The sequence below is a fragment of the Dermacentor albipictus genome, chromosome 1, assembly GCF_038994185.2.
Source record: "Dermacentor albipictus isolate Rhodes 1998 colony chromosome 1, USDA_Dalb.pri_finalv2, whole genome shotgun sequence".
NCBI classification, from domain to species: Eukaryota; Metazoa; Arthropoda; class Arachnida; order Ixodida; family Ixodidae; genus Dermacentor; species Dermacentor albipictus.
Genome location: NC_091821.1, coordinates 479,769,826 through 479,794,236, shown reverse-complemented (window position 1 = coordinate 479,794,236; position 24,411 = coordinate 479,769,826). Strand labels below are relative to the sequence as shown.

The 24,411-nt window shown below is 48.5% G+C and overlaps 1 protein-coding gene across 1 annotated transcript in view; it reads right to left on the bottom strand.

Annotated features, from left to right (window-relative positions):
- Positions 1-9,810, bottom strand: part of LOC135901433 (beta-1,3-galactosyltransferase 1-like) — a 54,934-nt gene extending 45,124 nt beyond the window's left edge. The window contains exon 1 of the mRNA XM_065431231.1: positions 9,320-9,810. Coding sequence (XP_065287303.1) covers positions 9,320-9,322 — 3 coding nt within the window. The 5' untranslated portion in view covers positions 9,323-9,810. The remainder of the gene's footprint in view (positions 1-9,319) is intronic.
- Between the last annotated feature and the right edge of the window lie 14,601 nt (positions 9,811-24,411).

Below are 24,411 nucleotides of genomic sequence, written 5' to 3'. Positions count from 1 at the left end.
TAGTAGAGTTTGCGGAACAGAATAATATGCGGATAATGAATACCTTCTTCCGCAAGCGGGATAGCCGAAAGTGGACGTGGAGGAGCCCGAACGGCGAGACTAGAAATGAAATAGACTTCATACTCAGCGCTAACTCTGGCATCATACAAGATGTGGACGTGCTCAGCAAGGTGCGCTGCAGTGACCATAGGATGGTAAGAACTCGAATTAGCCTAGACCTGATGAGGGAACGGAAGAAACTGGTACATAAGAAGCCGATTGATGAGTTAGCGGTAAGAGGGAAAATAGAGGAATTCCAGATCAAGCTACAGAACAGGTATTCGGCTTTAACTCAGGAAGAGGACCTTAGTGTTGACGCAATGAATGACAATCTTGTGGGCATCATTAAGGAGTGTGCAATGGAAGTCGGTGGTAACTCCGTTAGGCAGGATACCAGTAAGCTATCGCAGGAGACGAAAAATCTGATCAAGAAGCGCCAATGTATGAAAGCCTCTAACCCTACAGCTAGAATAGAACTGGCAGAACTTTCGAAGTTAATCAACAAGCGTAGGACAGCTGACATAAGGAAGTGCAATATGGATAGAATTTAACATGCGCTCAGGAACGGAGGAAGCCTAAAAGCAGTGAAGAAAAAACTAGGAATTGGCAAGAATCAGATGTATGCGTTAAGAGACAAAGCCGGCAATATCATTACTAATATGAATGAGATAGTTCAAGTGGCTAAGGAGTTCTATAGAGATTTATACAGTACCTGTGGTACCCACGACGATAATGGAAGAGAGAATAGTCTAGAGGAATTCGAACTCCCACAGGTAACGCCGGAAGAAGTAAAGAAAGCCTTGGGAGCTATGCAAAAAGGGGGAGGAGGGCAGCTGGGGAGGATCAGGTAACAGCAGATTTGTTGAAGGATGGGCGGTAGATTGTTCTAGGGAAACTGGTCGCCCTGTACACGCAATGCCTCATGACTTCGAGCGTACCGGAATCTTGGAAAAACGCTAATATAATGCTAATCCATAACAAAGGGGACGCCAAGGACTTGAAAAATTATAGGCCGATCAGCTTACTGTCCGTTGCCTATAAAGTGTTTACTAAGGTAAGTGCAAATAGAATCAGGAACACGTTAGACTTCCGTCAACAAAAGGATCAGGCAGGATTCCGTAAAGGCTACTCAACAATAGACCATATTCACACTATCAATCAGGTGATAGAAAAATGTGCTGAATATAACCAACCTTTATATATAGCTTTCATTGATTACGAGAAAGCATTTGGTTCAGTCGAAACCTCAGCAGTCATGGAGGCATTACGGAATCAGGGTGTAGACGAGCCGTATGTAAAAATACTGAAAGATATCTATAGCGGCTCCACAGCCACCGTAGTCCTCCATAAAGCAAGCAACAAAATCCCCATAAAGATAGGCGTCAGGCAGGGAGATACGATCGCTCCAATGCTATTCACAGCCTGTTTACAGGAGGTATTCAGAGACCTGGGTTGGGAAGAATTGGGGATAAGAGTTAATGGAGAATACCTTAGAAACTTGAGATTCGCTGATGATATTGCCTTGCTTAGTAGCTCAGGGGACGAGCTGCAATGCATGCTCACTGACCTGGAGAGGCAAAGCCGAAGGGTGGGTTTAAAAATTAATTTGCAGAAAACTAAAGTAATGTTTCACAGCCTCGGAAGAGAACATGAGTTTACGATAGGTAGTGAGGCGCTGGAAGTGGTAAGGGAATACATCTACTTAGGACAGGTAGTGACTGCGGATCCGGATCATGAGACTGAAATAATCGGAAGAATTAGAATGGGCTGGGGTGCGTTTGGCAGGCATTCTCAGATCATGAACAGCAGGTTGCCATTATCCCTTAAGAGAAAAGTTTATAACAGCTGTGTCTTACCAGTACTCACGTACGGGGCAGAAACCTGGAGGCTTACGAAAAGGGTTCTACTTAAATTGAGGACGACGCAACGAGCTGGGGAAAGAAGAATGATAGGTGTAACGTCAAGGGATAAGAAAAGAGCTGATTGGGTGAGGGAACAAACGCGAGTTAATAGTATCTTAGTTGAAATCAAGAAAAAGAAATGGGCATGGGCAGGACACGTAATGAGGAGGGAAAATAACCGATGGTCATTAAGAGTTACGGAATGGATTCCAAGGGAAGGGAAGCGCAGCAGAGGACGGCAGAAAGTTAGGTGGGCGGAGGAGATTAAGAAATTTGCAGGGACAACATGGCCACAATTAGTACATGACCGGGGTAGTTGGAAAAGTATGGGAGAGGCCTTTGCCCTGCAGTGGGCGTAACCAGGATAATGATGATGATGATGACGATGATGATGATAGCGTATTTTGAAGCTTCCCCCTATATTTTGCACCTTTAATTATGTATGTGTTGTGTGGCCCTCAATGCACTTCATGTTGTAGCAACTGCTTTGTCAGTGTATCGCACATTGGCTTAAGCTTGTGATATGCACATACTTCTCTCACATATACAAAATAAGGTTCTATGTAGTCCTCAGTGTTACAATAAAAAGTGAAAGTAAAAATCCGATCGTGTAATTGTGTGTACTACAGCGATTCCTATGACAGTGACTGACACGTTGACATTTTGAACTGGTCAATCCGTCATGGCAAGGAATTGTATGTATACATATAGAAAAAAAGGGGGTATGTGTGTGTTTGTAGTGGGGGGGGGGGGTATAGGATTGGGGCGGTACGAAAAAACGTACCAACACCGTCCTTGAGACCCATTCCGTTAAGGTACCGTAACAAAGCGTATTATGCAGAAAGTTCATACACGTAACAAGTATTATGCAGAAAGTTCATACAAGTAACTGTGATATTTACATGCGGCCGACGACGCGAGCTACATATGCCATGACTCGCATTCGCGACTGCACCGGATGCCCCCCATATTATTCTGGTTAATTGTGCTCACTGCACCAAGGTAAAAGAAAGATCATGGGCGCAGGTGCCTTTAAAGTATCTCGACCTTGCGAGGCACCGCTGCGCGTTCCATGGGAGCTGTCCGTGCGAACACTCCCTGGCACACACCTGCCATGGCGGCCCCAACCTACGTACCATTCTGCTTCCAGCTTTGATCCCCCCACTGTCCCTTGGGTGCCCTGGAGTTCCTGCGGCGCCTGCTTTTTTATAATCTCAGGTGCTCTCTTGAGACTTCCGTTTGTCGGTTACACGTGCCCTACAGCTGGATCATTACGTATAATAATAATAAAAAAACGATCCGCGAAAGCGGCTTTTGCAACATACCGCGCCCGTGCGAAGAGAATTACGGGACGCCAACGAGGAATTTGACCACAGCTTCGAGCTCGTAACCTCGTCGAGTGAAACTACTGCAACAGGCGTGACCGCTGAAAACCGCACACCGCCGGAAACTTCAACAGGATCATCCTTCGGTTGCATAACTGCCACCTGCACGGCCAACATGGACCACACCCACACCATTCCGCAACATAGAATAAAGAACCAACTTATAAAGCACAAACACACGGCTGCACGCACACCACTTCACGACACTACAAGCGAGACGCCATGCTGCTACGCTGCTACGGTTTCCGGATTAAAACTGACTACTGTCACCAAGTCTAGCAAGCGTCTCAGGAGCTGACAACCTCAGCGCGTAGCAACATGGCGGCGCTCTTGCGGTTCCCGAATTCAATGCATGGGCCCTATGGGTAGCTTGTCCTCTAGGGTCAGTATAGTAACTCTATGGGTGGACGCCGTTTCCGGTCTATGAATTGTAAAACGCCGGAAAAAAAGTTTGAGTTATCGCGCTACAGAATTTTTTTTTGCGTATATTAAAATCTCGATCCGAGAGCTATCATGTTTGTAGGCTGTGTGTAAGTCGTAGTTTACGATTTTTCCACGTGTTTTATCTTGAGAAATTAAATTACTTCAGTCAATTCCTTGCGTCACTGGGGGGCCTGGGTATGCGTGGTCAGAAAATCCGACGCCGGGCGCGGGACGCCGACGCCGGGTTTTCTGCAACATGGGCTCCTTAACGCTGTAGCGTTAAAATGCAGTATGGTCTTCGTACAGTCACCCTTGCAGCCCCAAAACAGCACCTTTGGATAACGTTTCCCTTCCGACGTTCGCCAGCGCAGAGATCAGCGTCTGCTGCTCTCGTGCGTAGTCGACGCTTCCACGGGTTTTTGGCGAACTCTCAGCAGGAGATGTACGGCGCATACGATTTCCATTATTAGTTTGCCCTAAACAGAGATGGCCGACCACCCGCGCTCACGGCAGCAGAGCAGATGGTACAGACTCTCAAACAACGGCGATGTAGTAAAAAATAATAATAAATGGTGGCATTAAACGGCACTACCTCGTGCGCCCCTGATTTATTTCTGCCTCTCGGACGACGTCCGCCATTAAGGTTCGAGATGTGCGGCGAAGCACATTTGTGGAATTTTGAACATCTGCCGTTGAGGCTGTCTGCAGGGCGCATGTATGCTGAACGTCGTGTGAAGGCGACACCAAGGCGATTTGGAGGAAGCACACTTGCACGATTCCGCTTGTCTTTATGAGGAGGGAGAGAAGCCGTGCCAGTCTACTCCCCGCAGTCGCACGTGGCAATGGTCTGTTTTCACTCACTGGGCTATCGTGACGCTTCGCGAGAGCGTAATAAATCGACGAGTTCGCGCCCGTTTGCGAACACATGAGAGGGCTTGAGAAAAGGCGGCGTTTGCTGCGATGTCGCCTAGATGGCTGTCGGGTAAGCCGCAATTTGAAGGCATGCACTTTGACGCAATGAAGTGAGAGAGACGAGACTTTAGGTTGGTTTATTACCTGGGCTGCTACTCCAGGTACTGGCTTCGAAAGAGACATGAAGGAAAAACTGGGAGGTTAAGCGAGCCCTGTTGACTACGTGACACGTGGGGAAGGGGAAAGGGTGGAACTAATTATAGTAAGAAGAGTCACTGTTATGCACACACGCCATGAACGTTCATTCGCAGGTGCTCTGCCGGGTGTCTCACGCAATTAAACAAACTTTAAAGGTCGAGTGGTACTCGGACAAGATCAACTAGATATATTATTCGCGGTCGTGTCAAGTTACTTGGACTGTTTTTGAAGCGCCAATATGAAGTTAATTATTTAAGTTTAATTAAGCAAAATCTTAAAATTTGGTTTCAAGGCATAGGTCTCATTTGATAATTTGTACAGCGTCCTTAAAAAAAACCATTTCAGTTGTTTTTCTCGTGAGTCTCTTTTCCGAGCTCTCGAGAAAGTCGATGGAATAATATATATATTATATATGACGACACTGCCCGTTTCCGCATTGCAGCGCTCTTCAAACGTGTTTTAAGGTGCGGCAGTTCTGAAGACCGGTAATGTAGCGACGGCACAAGTGATTATAGGTTGCACAGCATATAGCATTACAGGCTACTGGAAGAATGCGAAAAAAGCCGCTTTGCCTTTCTCTCGCGTACCGCAATGACCAGATGACGAGTGTTACAGGATAACGGTATAACTGTGAATCTAGCTATTGCAACGAGCACGTATACAGCTGCACGTGAAACGCACGGGCACTCTACTGCGCACTATAGTGTCCTATAATAGGTGACGATCATGTTATGGCACTTGAACCTTCGCCCCTATCGATCCAGCTTTCGTCATACCTGAAAGAAAGAAAGAAAGAAAGAAAGAAAGAAAGAAAGAAAGAAAGAAAGAAAGAAAGAAAGAAAGAAAGAAAGAAACCAGAATTCTGCATTCTAAGCGTGGCAACCAGCGGGTGGCATTCACGGACGCGCATACCTTCAGCGAAAAAAAAAAAAATCGGCCGGGTTTGTCGAGTCGCCCGAGTTGGGAGCCGCGCACACCGGCTCCATCAGCTCGCACACTTCTCTGAAATAATTGCTATAAATCGAAGTTCCTCGCCATCGCAGCGCGCTCGAGTTCTCGTGCAATCCGACCGCCGTATACATAGAAGCCGGACCGCGAACGTCCTATTATGTTGTATTCATCGACGCGCAGATTGAATGCGACGTCCCGACGTTGAGTAGTACATCGCGCGGGAGTTCAATGAGAGCGGTTTTGTACGAGTATGCATTCAGGCGCTAGCCACAATACCGAGAATAGTTATAACTGCCAGGCGATCAGGCGCCGTCGAAGGCACCAATAGTTTCGATCCTAGACATACGGGCTGGAACGCAGGTGAAAAGATTCTTGCAGCTTTTCTTTTCTTTTTCTCTTTCTTTCTTTCTTTCTTTCTTTCTTTCTTTCTTTCTTTCTTTCTTTCTTTCTTTCTTTCTTTCTTTCTTTCTTTTTTTTCTTTGAAGCAGCAGGGCACGTGAAAAGACGCGTGTGTCTGCGTACATAGTTGCGTATTGCGTGACAGATTTGTACGAAATACGAATGTGACAGCGATTGTAGAGGTCTCGTGGCGTAGCGCGTACGTTTAACAGACTCTCGGAACCCGTATAAACGTGGCGATATTCTCGAAGACGGCACAGGTGTAATTTAACAGAAGACAAAAAAGTGAGGAAAGTACGCGCACAGTTTTCATGCTTTCGCTACTGAACATATCAGCGTTAAGTTGAATATACGCTGCCATTTTGGAATAAGGCGCACGCTCGTGGCGCCTATAGGATCTCCTTTGCTATATTATAATGAACAGTTCTTGCTTTCGAACTGTTTCGCCAGTGGCGATCGTGCAGGCATCAAGCGCATCACTGGCCTCCCTTTCTTGGTAAAGGAAGAATACGAGATGTCGTAAGTGACATGTAATGTGCAAAACTGCGTAAAAAAGATTAGCCGTCACATCTCCGAGCCTGTCTCATTTGACATTTCCACAGAGAAAATGAGTTCACATCATATGGAATATTTCTATGGAGCGTTTTGTGGAAACCCATGTGATCCCACCTATATATCGATATCCACATCCCGTATGACATGTGCACGTTATACTGGAACCGATATTAACTCTTCCTTACCAGTTTTAATAGTCCAAGCACGTTCTCAGTTGGCGAAGTTTTAATTTTTCAAGGCCTTTCCCCCATCCGTACGCATTGATAGAAACTGCATGATTCAGCTAAAATCACGAAGCGCAACGCGCAGTATAGTTGCCATAATGTTCTATTTTTACAATAGTCTTGTGCAAGTGTTTTATAAGCGTGTTCTATAACGTCATCCGAGAATAGAAATCAATAAAAATTGTCAGCGACCTAACCTCGATATTAGTGGGATAGAAGTAAGGAGCGATAACTGTTCAAACGAAACTCTGCCATCAGTATTTAGTGAAGGAAGAAACTCAGACTGATAACCGGATATATATATATATATATATATATATATATATATATATATATATATATATATATATATATATATATATATATATATAATGAAGAGAGAGTACGACATACGTTGAATAAGCACAGTATATTGCACTGACGTTTCGGCTGGTGGACCAGCCTTTGTCAAAGTCTTTGACAAAGGCTGGTTAACTAAGGTGAATATAATTAAGGCACAATTAATTAAGGCAGAGTTAACTGAGGCACTCGAACCCACGATCTTTGGTGGAAGAAAGCAAGTAACAGAAAGTGAACGCGCATTCGAATGAGAATGTCAAGTGATTTAATGAATGTATCGTGAGCGCGCAGCTTTTCGCCTTAATCCTCTCCAGCCTCTTCATCCGCCTTTTCTTTTACGTCGAAGAATGTTTCCGTACTAACTGGTGCTATGTAGCAACGTAACGTCACATAAGAAAATTAATTTTAGATGCCTAACAATAACGTAAAATAAGCCCAAATTTTCAACTTATTTTCCGGTCTTTATTATCTTGATCATTAACAAAGCCAAGCGACAATGTGGTTGCTTGTCCGAATTTAATATATTATCTGTCTCTTGTGCCTCACTACCACGAACATTAAAAACGCAAGCCCGAAGATCAGGCTATACTAGTGGATTTTCTTTGTTAAACAATGTGTGTAATTAATGAAAATGCACTCGCACTAAAAGTAAAAATGAAAACTAAACTTCACGAATTTTGAACTTGCACCGCGGCATCATTTACAATTTTCTAGACGACATAGATTCAGCGCGAATCGAACAGCTATGCTACATACAGGGAACCCACACATTCCAACGTCCGATTCGCGTATATACAAACGCTCAGCGTGTTCGTTTTTTGTTTCTAGAGCATGGGTGTTAATCGGTGGCTTCAGCCTTCTTTAATAACGCCACAGGCAGGTCTCGCAGGTATTTCTTTATCTCGGAAGTTAGGTATCAAATTATAATAGCCATTCTGGTTAACCTCTCTGCCTTTCCATCTTCCCTTCTCCTCTCTCTCTCTCTATAATCGCCATGACGTTGTAGAAAAAAAACGAACGAAAGAACAATGTAACCAATTTATTTTTGTTGAATGGCATGGAAAGATTATTTCTCGAGGAACGAGTAAAGGAAAACAAGATGTCCACAGGGGCTATATGTATGTAAATAGCAGATAATGACAACAATGGCAAACTACAGAGTATTAATGGCAAGTCCTCATGAATGAATGCAAGAATAAAACAAATAAATCAATTAAATACCCGAAACAATGGCTATCCGTGAAAGTGCAAGCTATCTCTTTCACAGTTCCCCGTAAGAGCCGGGAGTCAGCTAGTGCGAAGTACTGTGAATGAATGAATGAATGAATGAATGAATGAATGAATGAATGAATGAATGAATGAATGAATGAATGAATACTTTATATAGTCTCAGCGTTCCTTACGGCACCGTTTCAGATGGCCGAGAAATTCCAACTCGCACACGCTTCTATTACGCAGCATAGTTCACCTAGCCATGGTACCAAATCGTTAATTGTAGCAAGTAGATGCGTTTTACTTTTCAATGCGTACGGTGAGGTACAAATGTATTTCTTGCATGGCGCACTGTTCCTGTGTCGTAAAGCAAGACTGTCCGTGCAAAATCGGTAAGATTTGCGCGCTAAAGTGTACCTGCCGCGTGATGACGTGGAGTAGGTATTTCTTTTTTTCTTCGGGAAAGTGCGCCACTCCAAAGAAAGCGCGGCCGCTGGCTTAAGAGATGTAAAATGCCAGCAGACATTGCAGCTAACATTTCGATTCTTAAGAGATCGCTGAGCCGTTCCCCGCAAAACGGCTCTCACATGTCTCCTATTTACGAAAGAGGACGTACGTTTGAGTCAAAGGTGACACGCAGCCTCATTGCACGACTCAGGTGACGCATACGCTGAGAATGGATGCGCACGACTAAAACTGCCTGAAGCGGTCGTTGGTGCGATCACCAGCGCCACTGTAGCACGGCTCTAATGGAACGAGTACCGAATTCCTGGTAGCTCACCATGGCTTTGGGATGCGTTGAAGCGCCTTCAAGGGCGGTGTTATCCTGAAGGAAGGCGATGAACGGCAGATGTCAGCATGATTCAGGTGTCACTTTTTTTGGCAGCTTGTCCGCTGGACGAGGCGCGCAAGTCCGCCGCCGCACCACGATGTAAACGGACGGAGAGGCGACTACGCCGGCGGAATAGCGCGAGGAACACTTGGACGGAGGAGGGGCCGGCTGATGGCTTCGAGTAAGAAGCGAAGGAGTGCGGGCAAGCCGGCGAGAGAAACGCGCGGCGCAAGCGGGGGCTCGGTCCACCTAGACGGCGAGCGGCTGCATCCGCTTCGGCGCAGGAGGGACATCGCCGCAAGACGCGGTCATGACGAGGCCGGCGCGAAGTCGCCGGCGGACTCTCGCGAAAGGCGCGCGTATTACGCGCGTCGCAGCAGGTCGGCGGCGAGCGACGGTGTAGCAGCATCGCGCAGGAGCGCGCCGAGCGCGCCGCCGCGACTTTTTTTCGCTGAGCGCTTCCTGCACACGACTCTGCCAGCAGCGCTGGCCGCGGAGTTGAGGCGAAGCGAGGGGGCGACAGTGGGGAATCGTGTCGACGCCGTTGACGTGAGCGCCTCATGTGGGTTGCACGCGCGCACACTGGCCTAGTGCTTTGTTTCTCTGCATTTGTATACGCGGCTTTTTTTGCGGCTGCCGACGTTTTCGACTCGAGAGGCACAGAGAGACACAAAAGACATTCAAACGTGAAAGCCGCACGCGTCACGTCAACAAGGCTTCACAGGGGCACCTAGGAATTCTCGGAGTATCTGGTTGATGTCGCACAGCATCACTCGTTTCTGCGAAGAAAGATTCACAACAGGACCAATAGCGTACTCCCTCCCTTATTGTCACATAAGGCGAGCGGATACGGACAAAATTAACGTCTTAATACGTTTACCGTACAGAACAGCCGTTGGGGCTGCCGAAATATACAAATTCGGACAAACTATTGAGATTAGGAATACATAACACTATAGAACTGACCGAGGCGCACCAAACGGCACAGATTTCTTTCTCTGTCCGGTACACAGGCCGGCATGTACACTCTGAACAAGCTGGGCCTAAATCCCACAATCGCCTCTGTGGGACGAACCGCCTTGCCGCAAATAGCAAGGCGATAACTGATCATTAAACCTACTCAAACACCGTGCTCCGAGGAAGGCACGACAGTCGTCGTACGGCCAGGGCATAACAGTTGTGGGATAAGCTTAAGGAGGACCACTCTCTTGCCTATGTGGATGCCGTGGCGCAGGGTAACCGAAAATACGTTGTGAGCGTAGTGACCGAGAGCGGCCGCATTTTAAACGCGGCCACTCCTCCTTGAGGCGGAGGAGTCATGTGTGCCTGCACCAGCTTATATTTCCCGAGGGATCAGGTATAGCCCGCAAAGAAACTTCACCTATCCTTATCGAATTCTTAAGAGAGACTGGTTTGATGGACGTATGGTGAAACCTTTCAGCGGTAAGCAATTGCCGGCCTTGATCTCCAGGCTAAACCCGCCTGTTGCTACAATTCACAAGCACCACCAGCACCACCACCAGTGCGATCGCTCCAGCCATCGCGAATGATCTCGTTCATACAATCATGAGCAATTCAAAAAGCGCGATCTTGAATTACAGTAAAGGCACTGTTAACAATACTGCGCAGCAAATCTTAAACAATTAATACCGCACCTTCTATCAAGCGGACATATCAATCTAGTGTCGGTCCCCGCCCACTCCGGAAGTCCTGGGAACGAGGAGTCGCACCGCATCGCCGGAGGGTTAACAAGCCGAGAGGCGCACCACTCCGATTTGGATTCTCGGGGTGCGGCGACGACCACAGATATCACAAACATGTATACAGATATGAGGCGCACTTATCCCGCGCTTCATCGGGACCTTGACAGAGCGCAGGCCACCGTCCTTCGCCAGCTTCAGAAAGATTCTTTTCTCAGCCCACCTAGACGGGATTATCACCGACAGGGAATTAACCCCATATGTCAACATCGTAATCTTAACAAACTGGCAACACAAGACCACATTCTCTGGAGATGTAGGGGTTCATCTCCACCAAAAACGATCTTGCCAGCCGCCTCTAAACTTACCTGGGAGGCCTTAGTCAGGGCTGTCGCCGAGTTCGGGGAACAACTGAAAATCGTCAATTGGTCCGAGGGAGTCGCCTCCAACAGGGGGCGCCCTGAGATCCAACCATGATTTTCAACAATGATGTAACCACCACCATCACAGGTCCTCACACGGATAATTAGAACGCTAGGTATAACGGCAAGGTAACTTGTGGCACAGATTGAGTCCTGACGCGTACTCAACGTCTACCTGGTTGGCTGCTGCCGGGGGTATAAGTGCATACAATTTTTCAAGTAATGAATCAATCCTTGGGCCATTAATATAACTTTATTATATTGTAGTTTATAGTGAAAATGCATTCTATTAATTTATTTTCGGCTTGCACTCGACTATATTGCGATTGCTATTCGAACATGTATATCGGCTGTTCACGGTTCTCCTAGATGCTTGGTGTCGTCTACATAGCCGTGGTCTAGTAGGTGGCCAAATTCTCAACCTGTGTGATTTCCTCTGGGCAGACATCACGGAAGAAGGACGCGGACAATACTGTCACGTAGTATATAGTGACCGTGAAGAAAGCAGAAATAGTGGGAATGACTAAACTAGCATTTAATTTGGCGAACTTGTGCCCTGAAAAACAGGCTACACTCAAAGAACGGCGACAGCCGCGAACACAGTCGGCGATCGTCGAAAATCTGATCAGCGGGTCAAGTGCGTCGGCTTTTATACATCAGTCATCAAAGGTTCCAGAGTAATCGCAGGTGCCCGCGTGTCTTCCAGAAAGTTCTGCACCATTCGCGTCGCGCACACAAGGTTCGGCGACAACGGACAGCAAAAAGAACCATCGATAGCATTAGAGAAACTTCCGACACGTGCGGACGCGTCCCGCGCTGTGCCACAACATTTGTTAAACGATGAAAAACGGTCATATGAAAAAGACAAACAAGTGCACGTGTCAATGCCCACCTCTCAAAAAGCATCGTCCCGATGCTGCAAACCAAACAAGATAGCTAAAAACAAAAATGACACTTATTAAACAAAAACAACAAAGAAGCAAAGTTCAAAGTAACACAGTCCATAAAAAGTCCAAAGTTCACCTATGTAAAGTCCTAAAGTTCGTTAGCGCTAGTAGAACTGCTTAAGCCGCAGAACATGGACTATTTCAGGTCGCGTGCGGCGCCGCTGTGATAGCGAAATGCCGTCTGGCACGACCTCATAGTCGAGTGCGCCAATGCGCCGGATGATTTTGTAGGGTCCGAAATAGTGGCGTAATAGTTTTTCACTGAGTCCTCGTCGGCGTATCGCGGTCCAAACCCGAACACGGTCGCCGGGCTGGTACTCGACGTAGCGGCGTCGAAGGTTGTAGTGTCGGCTGCCGGTCCTCTGCTGGTTCTCGATCGACAGGCGGGCGAACTGTCGGGCTTCTTCGGCGCGCTGGAGATAGGTGGCGACGTCAAGATTATCTTCGTCGGTGACGTGCTGCAGCATGGCGTGTGGAGGCGTCGTCGGGTTCCTGCCGTTAACCAGATTGAATCTGTGTTGTTTCTTGCACCGCCCTGTTGTAAGCGAAGGTTACGTGCGGCAGGACGTCATCCTAGGTCTTGTGTTCGACGTCGACGTACATTGCCAACATGTCGGCGAGGGTCTTATTCAGGCGCTCCGCAAGATCTTTTGTCTGCGGGTGGTAGGCAGTGGTCCTCCTGTGGCTTGTCTGGCTGTATTGCAGATTGGCTTGAGTGAGCTCCGCTGCAAAGGCCGTTCCTCTGTCGGTGATGAGGAGTTCTAGGGCGCCACGTCGCAGCAGGATGTTCTCGACGAATAATTTCACCACTTCGGCTGCGCTACCGTTCGGCAGATCTTTCGTTTCAGCAAAGCGGGTGAGGTAGCCCGTCGCCACGACGATCCGCTTATTTCCGGACGTTGACGTCGGAAAGGTTCCCAACAAATCCATCCCGATCTGGTAAAATGGTCGGCAAGGAGGCTCGATTGGCTGAAGTAATCCGGCTGGCCTTGTCGGTGGTGTCTTGTGTCGCTGACAGTCTCGGCATGTTTTGACGTAACGGGCGATGTTGGCACTCAGGCGTGGCCAGTAATGCTTTTTCTGTATCCTTGAAAGCGTCCGGCAGAATCCGAGGTGTCCAGTGGTCGGATTGTCAAGTAGGGCGTGCAGTACTTCAGGACGCAGCGCTGACAGTACAACAAGTAGGTAGTTGGTGCGTACTGGGGAGAAAGTCTTCTTTACTGAATGTTTGCTTTGAAGCGAAAACGAAGAGAATCCTCCCTTAAATGCCATAGGGACAACACCGGTCTTGCCTTCCAAATACTCGATGAGGCCCCTTAGCTCCAGGTCTGCTCGTTGCTGTTCAGCGAAGTCTTCCGCGCTTATTATTCCGAGGAAGCCATCGTCATCCTCGTCGTCTTGCGGTGGCGGGTCAGTGGGGGCGCGTGATAGTCAGTCGGCATCAGAGTGTTTTCGTCCCGGCTTGTAGGTTACAGTGATGTCATATTCTTGCAGTGTGAGGCTCCACCGTGCCAGCCGTCCTGAAGGGTCTTTAAGTTCGCTAGACAACACAACGCGTGATGGTCGCTGACGACTTTGAATGGCGTGCCATATAGGTAAGGGCGGAATTTCGCTGTAGCCCAAATGATGGCGAAGCATTCCTTTTCAGTCGTAGAATAATTGCCTTCCGCTTTTGACAGCCACTGGCTAGCAGATGATACCACCCGTTCAAGTCCATCTTTCCTCTGGACTAGGATGCCACCGAGGCCTGGGCTACTGGCGTCAGTGTGGATTTCGGTATTGGCATCCTCGTCAAAGTGCGCAAGTACCGGAGGCGACTGCATGTGTCGTTTGAGTTCTTGAAATGCGTCAGCCTGCGGCGTTTCCCACTTCAACTCGACATCACATTTAGTTAGATGTGTCAGCGGCTCAGCGATCCATGAGACGTCCTTGACAAAGCGCCTGCAGTAGATACACATGCCAAGGAATATACGCACTGCCTTCTTGTCGATGGGCTGCGGGAACTTTGGAATGACAGCTGTCTTTTGCGGGTCGGGACGGACTCCATATTTGCTCATCATGTGGCCTATAGGAACAGAAGCTCATCGTAAGCGAAGGGGCATTTTTCCGGCTTCAGAGTGAGCACTGATGACTTGGGGTGGGATCGGAGATCGTTATTCAGCGCGCTCGTTCGGTTACCGGCGCTCGCGATTGGCATACTCCGCGCCGACGTGGCCAGCGGCGGGGCGCGGCCACGTATTTGGTGACGTCAAAATGACGACACGCTCCTGTCAATCATCGTGCAACCGAGTACGTCGTCTGCTAGTTACGAGACCGGCTACGCATGACTCGTCTGGAGGGTTGGATTGGATCCAAGTGGAGTCTGCCGTGGCGGAATGGCACGTTCGAATCCAATCCATAGTTTAATTTGAGAAAATAGCGCTTGCGTTGGGATCTTAGGTGGTTGCACTGGCGTTGCTCGCGGAGGAAGGAGAGCGGGTGGTGGGGCGAAACGCGTTAGAGAAAGCGAATTCCGGCGCATTTTCGTTTGTCGAAACAAATAGTACGTTGGTTGTACACCGAAATCAACCCCATCATCGGTGCGAGTGAGCCACTGGAATGTTGTTGCTGCCTCCTGAAATGTGCGCCACTGCTCCCGTCGTTTCTTCTTTTTTTTCTTTTCGCTGTGCCCGGCACCACCTAGGGAGGACGCAGAGAAACTAATAGTTACAAATTGTAGTAGTCACACGTACTACTGTTTGAAAACGTGTTTAAGCTGAAGAAGAAAAAATAAATTTTTTAGATAATGATTTCATTCATTGGAAGCGTTTTGTAGTATACTGTCTGCTGTAGTATACTGCCTGGAGGGGGTACACGTCCTTCTTCGTGATCTTGTTCTGTCGACGATAATCGACGCAGAAACGCAGGGTTCAGCCCTTTTTCTTCACCAAGACTACAAGACGTGCCCACGGGCTTTTCGACGGCTGGATGATGTCGTCGTGCAGAATTTGGCTGACTTGTTGCCTAATATCTTCACGTTCTCGCGTCAAAACTCGATAAAGGCTCTGGCGGAGTGGTCGCGTGCACTCTTCGGTTATTACGCGATGCTTTGCGACTAGTGTTGTCGAATCCTCGATAACGTCGAAAAGCAGTCTTTGTATCGTCGGCACAGACTTCTGAGCGGTTGCTGCTTAATCATGGGGAGACATGGATTTATGTGGAAGTCTGGTTCGGAAACTATGGTTGTCGGGGTTGATGCGGCAGAATCCGAGAGAACGCATTGCTAATTTCCACAGTTTCCTCAATATACACGATCCTCGTGCCCTTGTTGATCGTGCTGGAACTCCTGGTTGAAGTTTGTCAGCATCACTTTCGCTTTCCCTCCGTGCAGTCGAACGATCCCTCTCGCGACGCAAATTTCACGGTTGTGCAATAGACGTTGGTCACCCTCGATGACGCCTTCCAAGACTGCGGGTGTTTCGGTGCCGACAGAAATAATGCTGGAGTGAGGCGGGATGCTCACTTGATATTCCAGCACAATTAAGACGCGGTGACTACGAGAGCATTCCCGTAGTATCGCTTCATCTTCCGACAGCGTTATTGACTTCGACTTAGGTCGATGATTGCATCGTGTTGGTTCAGGAAGTCCATGCCGAGCATGACGTCTCGTGAACACTGTTGGAGGATAACGAAAGTGGCAGGGTAATTAAGTCCAGTCGTGGACGGTAATTCTTGCCGTGCAGATTCTAGCCAGCATTATGAGGTGTCGTCAACCGGTCCGAATTTGAGGGCTTTCCTATGCAGCATTAACTTTTTTCAACTGCGCGGCGATGGGTTCACTCATTACGGAGTAGTAGGCTCCTGTGTCTACTAAGGCGGTGACTCCGTGGCGTAGGAAAGCACGTCTTGGTCGGTAGTTCTTTGCCATGCGTTGCAGTTAGGCCTTGGCGTCGCGTTGACTTGTGGCTGGTACGTGGCGTGGTCAGGTCGTCTTTCGTCGGCGTTGCTTCCAGACTTCGTCGAGATGGCGGCGTCTCGTTGAGATGTTGTCGAGCCAAGATTTTCCGCGTCTTCGTTGGTGGCGGAGTATCTTCGTCAGTTCGACGAACAGCAACCGCACCTCCATCGGTAGCTGCTTTTAGTTTTCTGCATATAAACTCGCAGACAGGCCCCCCGCTGAGCCAGTGTATGGTTGGCGTTGCGCTGACAGGTAGTGGCCTGGTGACGGCGAACGGGACGGTCGTCGAGAGTTCCACTGAGTGGCGTCGAGGTGGTCGGCGATGTCACGGGGGCGCTCTACAAGCTCTGGATGCGGCACGTTGACGGCGAACCCTCTCAGTCCAAAGCAGCGGTATGGGCATCGGCGGTACACATGGCCGGCTCCTCCGCAGTGATAGCAGAGCGGGCGGTGGTCGGGGGCTCATCAAATGTCCGTCTTCCTCGCGTAGGTGCTCTGGGCGACGGGTGGGGGTGCTGGCGGCGGCGGCGGTGGTGGACGACGGAATTGTGGTGTTACAGGGCTCTGGCGCGTGCGCATAGGGGGACCTTGACGGCGGGCAACGGTGGCGTAGGTCATCGCTTCCGGCACGGGAGGCGGCGATTCGTGCTGCACTTTGAAAACGCCGAGTGACCATCGAAGTTCACCCTTGACCATGCCAGTGACTGAGGACACCTGAGTTTGCGACGAAGGTAACATTTTGAGCAGCTCAGTCTTCGCCCACAATAGCACTGATCGTCTCGTGGTCGTCACTGGAGCCCAGTGTTAGGATGGCGCACTGCGGCGTGAGCACTTGGCCTTTATATTGCTTATAGCGCATTTCTAGAGTTTTCTCAATCGTTGTTGCCCCTGTCGAGAACTTAGCCACGCTCTTCCGTGGGTTGCGGATCAATCCGGCAAGAAGTTCTTGCTTTGCGCCTTGCATCAAGAAGCGGACTTTTTTCTCTTCGGACATTTCCAGGTCGGTGTGCACGAAAAGGCGGGTCATCTCTTCCGTGAAGACGACGATGGTCTCAATGGGTAGTTGCCCTCGGGCTTATAGCTGAACTTCAGCCCCTTTTTTGATAATGCTCGTAAAGGTCCTCAGGAAGTTACTGCGGAACAGGTCTCAGGTTGTAAGGGAGGACTCCCGGTTCTCGAACCAAGTCCTCGCGGCATTCTCCAAGGAAAAGTACTAATGGCGTAGCTATCCTCAGAGGTCCAGTTGTTGAAGGTCGAGATGCTTTCGGAAGTTTCGAGCCAGGTTTCCGGATCCTCCGAGGTAGCTCCACGGAAGGTAGGGGGCTTTCTGGGTTGTTCAAGCACGACGGGTGACGCTGGGGCTGCCATTGTGATTGTTGAGCTGGGCACGATCTTCCTGGTCCTGTCAGGCAGAGGTCCGTGCTCCGGGGGCAATCCTTGCAGTCTGCGACTAGCTCGCTGGTCTTGAGCGACGTTGGTGTTGTCCTCGTGCTTCGGGCTTGGATCGCGGCTTTGCGAGGGCGTTTGGTACGTGAACGCACTAGCACTAGCACCTCCACCAGATGTCACGTAGTAGTGACGGTGAAGAAAGCAGCTAAACTGGGAATGAAGAAACTAGCGTTTTATTAGGCGCACTTGTGGTCATCAAAAGCAGGCTACACTCAAAGATAAGCGACAGCGGCGAACACAGTCAGCGATCGTCGAAAATCTGATCAGCGGGTCAAGCGCGTCGGCTTCTATACATCAGTCATCGAAGGTCCCAGAGTAATCGCTGGTGCCAGCGTGTCTTCCAGAAAGTGCTACACCACTCGCGTGGTGCATACATGAAATCACATTACACAAGGTCCGGTGAGAACAGACAGCAAAAAGAACCATCGATAACATTCGAGAAAATTTCAATACGTGCGGACGCGTCCCGCGCTGAGCGATAACATTTGTTAGACGATGAAAAGCGGACACACGAAAAAGACGAACACGTACACGTGTTTTAATGTTTGGTGTCGGGCATGAAGTAGATGTTAGCTGGCCCATGCCGTCGTCTAGCTCATCCATGCTGGGGACGTTTGTTAAAGGGAGAGACTTGTTCTCAACGAGAACAAAGAATGTGGGATTTATTTACAGTATCTACTGAGAACGTTACACTTCATTAGTCTAACATGACTGAAAGAGAGTGAACTCCGCAGCCGCGCCGCGGCTGCTTATAAACACGCTGTCCTCCCTAGATCCCTAGGTGAGGGAAAACGGCCGTTCGACCAAACAGAGCGTCCAAAGTCATCGAAGCCGACCCGCCTTTGAGGGGGAGGGTTTACGCACTCACTTCCGCACAAGTTGCACTGACCACACCAAGGTGAGAGGGTTCTCGCAGACACAGGTCTTGACCCGAGCAGGCGCCTCTTTATCCCAGAGTTGACCCTGCAGTCAGTGGCCGCCGCGTCTGTCCATTGACTGACGACTTTTAAGCTGCGTGAGACGGCACCGCAACACGACTTCCTGGAGCTCCCCTGCTCCAAACAGACCACGACGGTGTCGGCGTACACACTAACAATACTTGCTCCGCCGACTGAGTCTAGCCATCTCGGCGCCATTCCGTTGGGGACGCGGTGGATTGTCCTCCTTACAAAACGACTCGCCGCCGCAGCCATGGTGGCGCCGATGTCCTGTTCACTCGGCGCATCGTTGTTTTCACAAAGGGAGTAGTCGCAGCAGACCTGCCGGCGCCATTTCGACAGTCGCTTCCCCGAAGATCGCCAGCTCCCGCCGGTCGAACCTAACAGTGTCAATATAAATCGCCAACATTGTTGGAGGTGCACAAAGACCGAATAACGGCACACACCTCGAATTGGGTGGCCGCATGCAAGAGTGGTTTGAAGGGACTTGTTGCTGAGACAATGGGCTGTGTAAAAGTAGGGGCCCTATAACGTAAAACTATTCCAATATGTTTTTATCCCAATCTCATGACGTCAAATTTGCGTAACACCCGACGCAAGCATCGGGCGGTCATCCGCAGGGTTGTCTGAACAAACCAATCAAACGCTGCCCTCGTTCATAGGAGGTCACTTTTGTTTGTTTGAAAAACGAATAACATTACCTACACTGAGCGGCTTGTCTCATATAATTGGCTGACAAGAGGCGTGGAGCACGCTCAAGTGGAGAGGGATTCAATGGGGCCGAGCCAGTGCATTGAAAATCGATAACCGGATGAAGAGGGTAGTGCCGGCGTCTGCGATTGGTCCGCTTTCCCTAACTTAGCTTGAGGTGGCTGGTCGAAAATCACGGTGGCAAGCAACAGAAGGTTAGGAATGCCGCTAAAACGCATCCTCAGCAAAGAAGAGTTGGCAAAGTGAGGTCGTAAACGTGCCGAAAGTGCTCGAAAACGTTAAACAGCCACGCAAAAAGATTTATTGCACACAAATAAACCCATGCGCTTCGGCAGGTGCGAGTAGCCAGTGCCTGAGCGATCGACGGCAGCCAACTTTTATTTCTTTCGGAACGGGACAACCTGCCGCTATTCAGAAGAAAATTCAGTTCTGTTCGGCGTATTAATGCATCTTTTACGCGTACACGTGACTTTCACGCAGTGAGTTCTTGCGATGTTGTGACGTAGCGTGACAGGCGCGTGAAGTGGGTGCAGCCCGAAAACGTTGTAACAATAGCTGAGGGCTAATGGCGAAAAGTCGTCGAATCAGAAAGAACTATTTTTCTTTTTTTTCGGTCAAATCATGCATAATCAGCGTGTGCACGTCATATAAGATGGGGAGCTATTGCGGTTTTCGTGACGTCGCGTGATAGACAGGTGAAGTGGGTATGGTCCAAAAAAGTTTTTGACCAATCGCGGAGGGCCGATTGCAGAATTGGAATAGAAAAGTTTGGAATAGTTTTACGTTATAGCGCCCTAGGTGTTCAAAACGCTTTAAATGCCGGGTGTAATGGAAAGCACACAAAAATGAAAATATCAGAGCTGCAAAATGCAAAAGAATGCAAACAGAAATGCAGCGACACGCTTATTGAATGCCGTCACCTTGTAATGGCAGAAGTACTATATATAGCAGCCTCACATGGTGCTCTATTATCTTGCGCATGCTTTGAGAAAATAGTACTGCAAGTCAAGTGCTCTGTCTCTCAGAAAAGTGCCCCTTTTACCGCAAATTTCAATCGACCACCCTATTTAGACAAGAACCTACTGTGGATTTGTGGTCATGCTTCTATACTCAAGCAAATACCCCGGTCGCTTCTCCTTGGGTCTGTGAATCGTACTTCGTTGTCTTCACCGCGGAAGGCTTAATATTAGAAGTTCTCGGCTTTGATAGAACATTCTGACGAGCTATACGACAGAGACCAACCGCTTTCTTTTCAACATATTGGGTGAGCTGCAGTCTTAGCGATTGTTGAATGTGCAGTCTGCAATGCTATTTTCCGCCAACAGAGTGTAAAAGTCAAACTTCAAAATAATAGATGTGCACAAAGTGTAGAGGTGTCATCGAGGACTGAAGCTCACTTTGAATGCAACAGCTGCTCCACTAGTCCCGGCTACTGCTGCACAGTACTTACTGTTCGTGCTACTTACAGATGTGAGATGTAACTTGCACTCGTGCTATTTCTTGTCGTGTTTGTTTTTCACTAATATTTCATAACCATATCTTGTAAATTATGGCAATGGTAGATTTAAGTGTGGATAAACAAAATCAGGCTTTAAAGGTAACCTGGGATGCTGCGCCTAGTTTTAGCATCGATATTTAGGTCTGTGCACAAATCAGAATTAGCCCTTGACTTCCCTGAATGTGAAAGTGAACATTAAAAGAGATTAGCACATCCATTTACAAGTACATTTCTTGGCTTCGAAGCAACTAGCGTACAAACCTAATCTATATTAATTTGTACTATGGTAGGAGAAAAGTGGGCCCTAATAGGATGAATAACTTACGCCGGTAGATGTTCTCTGGAAAGGCATTTCGCTAAACAGTTCATTGATGCAAAGAAAATATAATTGCCTAGGGCACCAGCAGACTGGTAATGAAATGCCTGATTTCGGCTGGCGCCTCAACCCAAACATTTTTTGGCGAAGTGATCGGTGCAATCCGAAACAAAGAGGGAGGGCGCGCACACTCTAATAGCGTCAAAGTCAGTCAGGCTCACTATGGCTGAACGGTCTTTACATTTTTTGCGGTAGGCTGTCGATATGCAGTGTAGCAAAATTAGAAATAAACATTCTAGACAAGGATACTCAAAATAATTCTGATTTAAGAAACAAGATTTGTAGAAATGAAACTACGCGTACGTGGCATACACAATGGAAACAAAACATTCAAATCAAATTTATTGAACACCACAGAAGCGTCGACGGGCGCAGACAAAAGGTACATGGAAAGGCTCGTCTAGAGTCTAAAGGTCAGCGCCTCCTACAGAAAGTGGGCTTTAAAGACTGTCTGTGTGTGCGTGCGTGTTTATGTGAGAACGTGTGTGTGTGTGTGTGTGTGTGTGTGTGTGTGTGTGTGTGTGTGTGTGCGTGTGTGTGTGTGCGTGCGTGCGTGTGTGTGTGCGTGCGTGCGTGTGTGTGTGTGTGTGTGTGTGTGTGTGTGTGTGTGTGTGTGTGTGTGTGTGTGTGTGTGTGTGTGTGTGTGTCCAGTGGGCAGGACGTCGGGTCGGCTGCGGGAGGTGCGGGGTTCGGTCCCTATCGCCGGACACCCACCCGCTTATAAAACGCGTTCCAGCCGCCCTCCAGCCATACGCCCGGCATTCCAGGGATGCGTTGCTTGGGAGAGGTTCGTTCAGACAGCTATGCTTGCAGTGCAAGAGTTAAAACAAACAGAACACCGAGACTATTAAAAAAAAAAAAAGCTTGTCGTCCCATGCCACCAGCTTCGCCATAGGTGGCTATTCTTGCAAGCGTCTGGAACTCCCGCAGTTGCCGAGCATCAGGCCGACAGCTCACTTGCACCTACTTTACCAGTAAATACCCAGCAGTAGCACTCGTCTTCTTCCAACAGCAGCGGACGCTTACACTATTCCACCAAAACTGTGGTTGGAGGAAGTTCGCCCTGATTCGAAAATCTTTATAGCGCCCCCTTTCGAGATTAGAACCCATATAAACAAACGAGCGCCAGGTCGTGGTACATTTCTACCCATTAGAAAAAAAAAAGGAAATTCACCGCCCCTTCCTGTCCGTGAAGATGATCGAACAGCGAAGCTGTGTTAGTTACACCGAGTGTTGCACCACGCAACCCAAACCTCGCAAGCTCTCTATATTGTAAATCTTTTGTTTCGCCATTCTTTCAGCTCATTTTCGCTTTCGAGCGCTTCGCGTGCTAGGAATGCTTCAGGAGTGCGTTTTCTTTTTTTTATCTTGCGGTTCTCTCAGTGTTTTCTTCTTTTTTTTTTACAGGTGAGCTTTCTGTCTGTGTTTTGCCGTGTTTTCTTGAAGTTACTGGGCCCCTTTTTTTGCAAGCACCGTTTTTTTTTGCCTGCAATCTCCTTGACGATTGGTTGGATTGGTTTGGCGACAGACGTCTTTGTGTTTCTTAATGAGGTTACTCAAACGTTGGGTTTTGACGGAGAGAACGACGTCAGTGAAGGTATGCCCACAGTCCGCCGTTGTCGCGTGCGTTAGATGTATCGAGTTTGTACGGTGGCATGGTTAGCACCATCCGCCTGGCATTGCCGCTTGCAATTCTTCAAAATTCACTTGCTTCGAAATTGAATCTGTCCGTCACGTAAGACAATGAATGACACACATACCCCCTTAAGCAGTGGCTCGTATCCCCGTAAACGCGGCCTCCCCATTACGAGACCAGAAGAGAAGTGAAATTCTACGCTGGAATGACGAGCGGTAACAGAGCCAGCTGGGAAGAAGAATGACACGACGACGACGACGACGAACGCGAGAGCACCGACACGAGCGCGTTCGCACGGTATAATACCTTGCTGACTTTCTAAAATTATCAATATTTTCTATTATTTCATTTATTTACGTTAACTTATATTATCAAAATTCTTCACAATATTTTCATCACACGTCTAAATTACAGTTCTAGTCTCACGCTCCACAATTTAAATGTAGTTGGCTTTACTACTAAGCATACGAAAAACCGCCTGCTTCTAGGACAATCCCCCTTAGTGGGTATGCACCACTGTCTGGGACACGAGACAAGATATTGCCGAGGGGCGCCAACTAGCCATCTCTGGAAGACGACGACGCTGGAGCCATAGCTGATGATGATAGTTTTAGCGAAGTCCGGCTACGATGGCATATGGTCAGCATATACAGATTCGCTGTAAAATGTGGCAGAACCCATCTCACGATGAGTGTCGGCGGTAATGCGTTAGCACTGAATCAACATAGCGGCACAACGTATCGCCACCGTCGAAACGAGTTACCTGGGTCACTGGGAGTCCGTGGTCGAATGGGCAGCACACAGTGATGCTGTGCTGTGCTAACGGGGTTAAAAACCAACCATCGGACCAACTTGGATCACTGATTATGGGCAATGTTTACATACGTGCCACTCATCAACGAACCTCTTTCAGGCCGACATGCGTCACTGTAGATGGGGGAATGCGCAGGTACCGCTCTTCCAAGAAACTCTTCGACGCCGATATGGAGCATCAGGTGCGACTCGGTATGTCCTCGTCTTCGATGAACCTTTTTGATGCCAACTGGGTCTCTTCATATGTGCCAGTAGCTCTGTGCTGTTTTTCGTTGAACGTCTTTGAGAACAACATGGGTATCTAAGTACTTGCCACTGGGAATGTGTTGGTCTACAATGACGAAAAACATCTTTTCAATTTCTCTTTTTCTCATACGAACCCAACAATATCCAGAATTCCAGCTCACTTGTACTGATTCTCCTAGTCCTGCTCCGCAGCCAGAAAAGGTTGCCAAATAGAGTCTAATGGAATCAGTTTGTGGGTCCAGCAGCCACGGCGGCGCGTGCTTTGTAGTGAGGCGGCCAATGACGAAAAATACTGTGGCGGCGGTGCGATCGAAGTGAATCCGTCTTTTTCATGGCGCGACGGCGCATGCGCCCTGCCCTAGCTGATT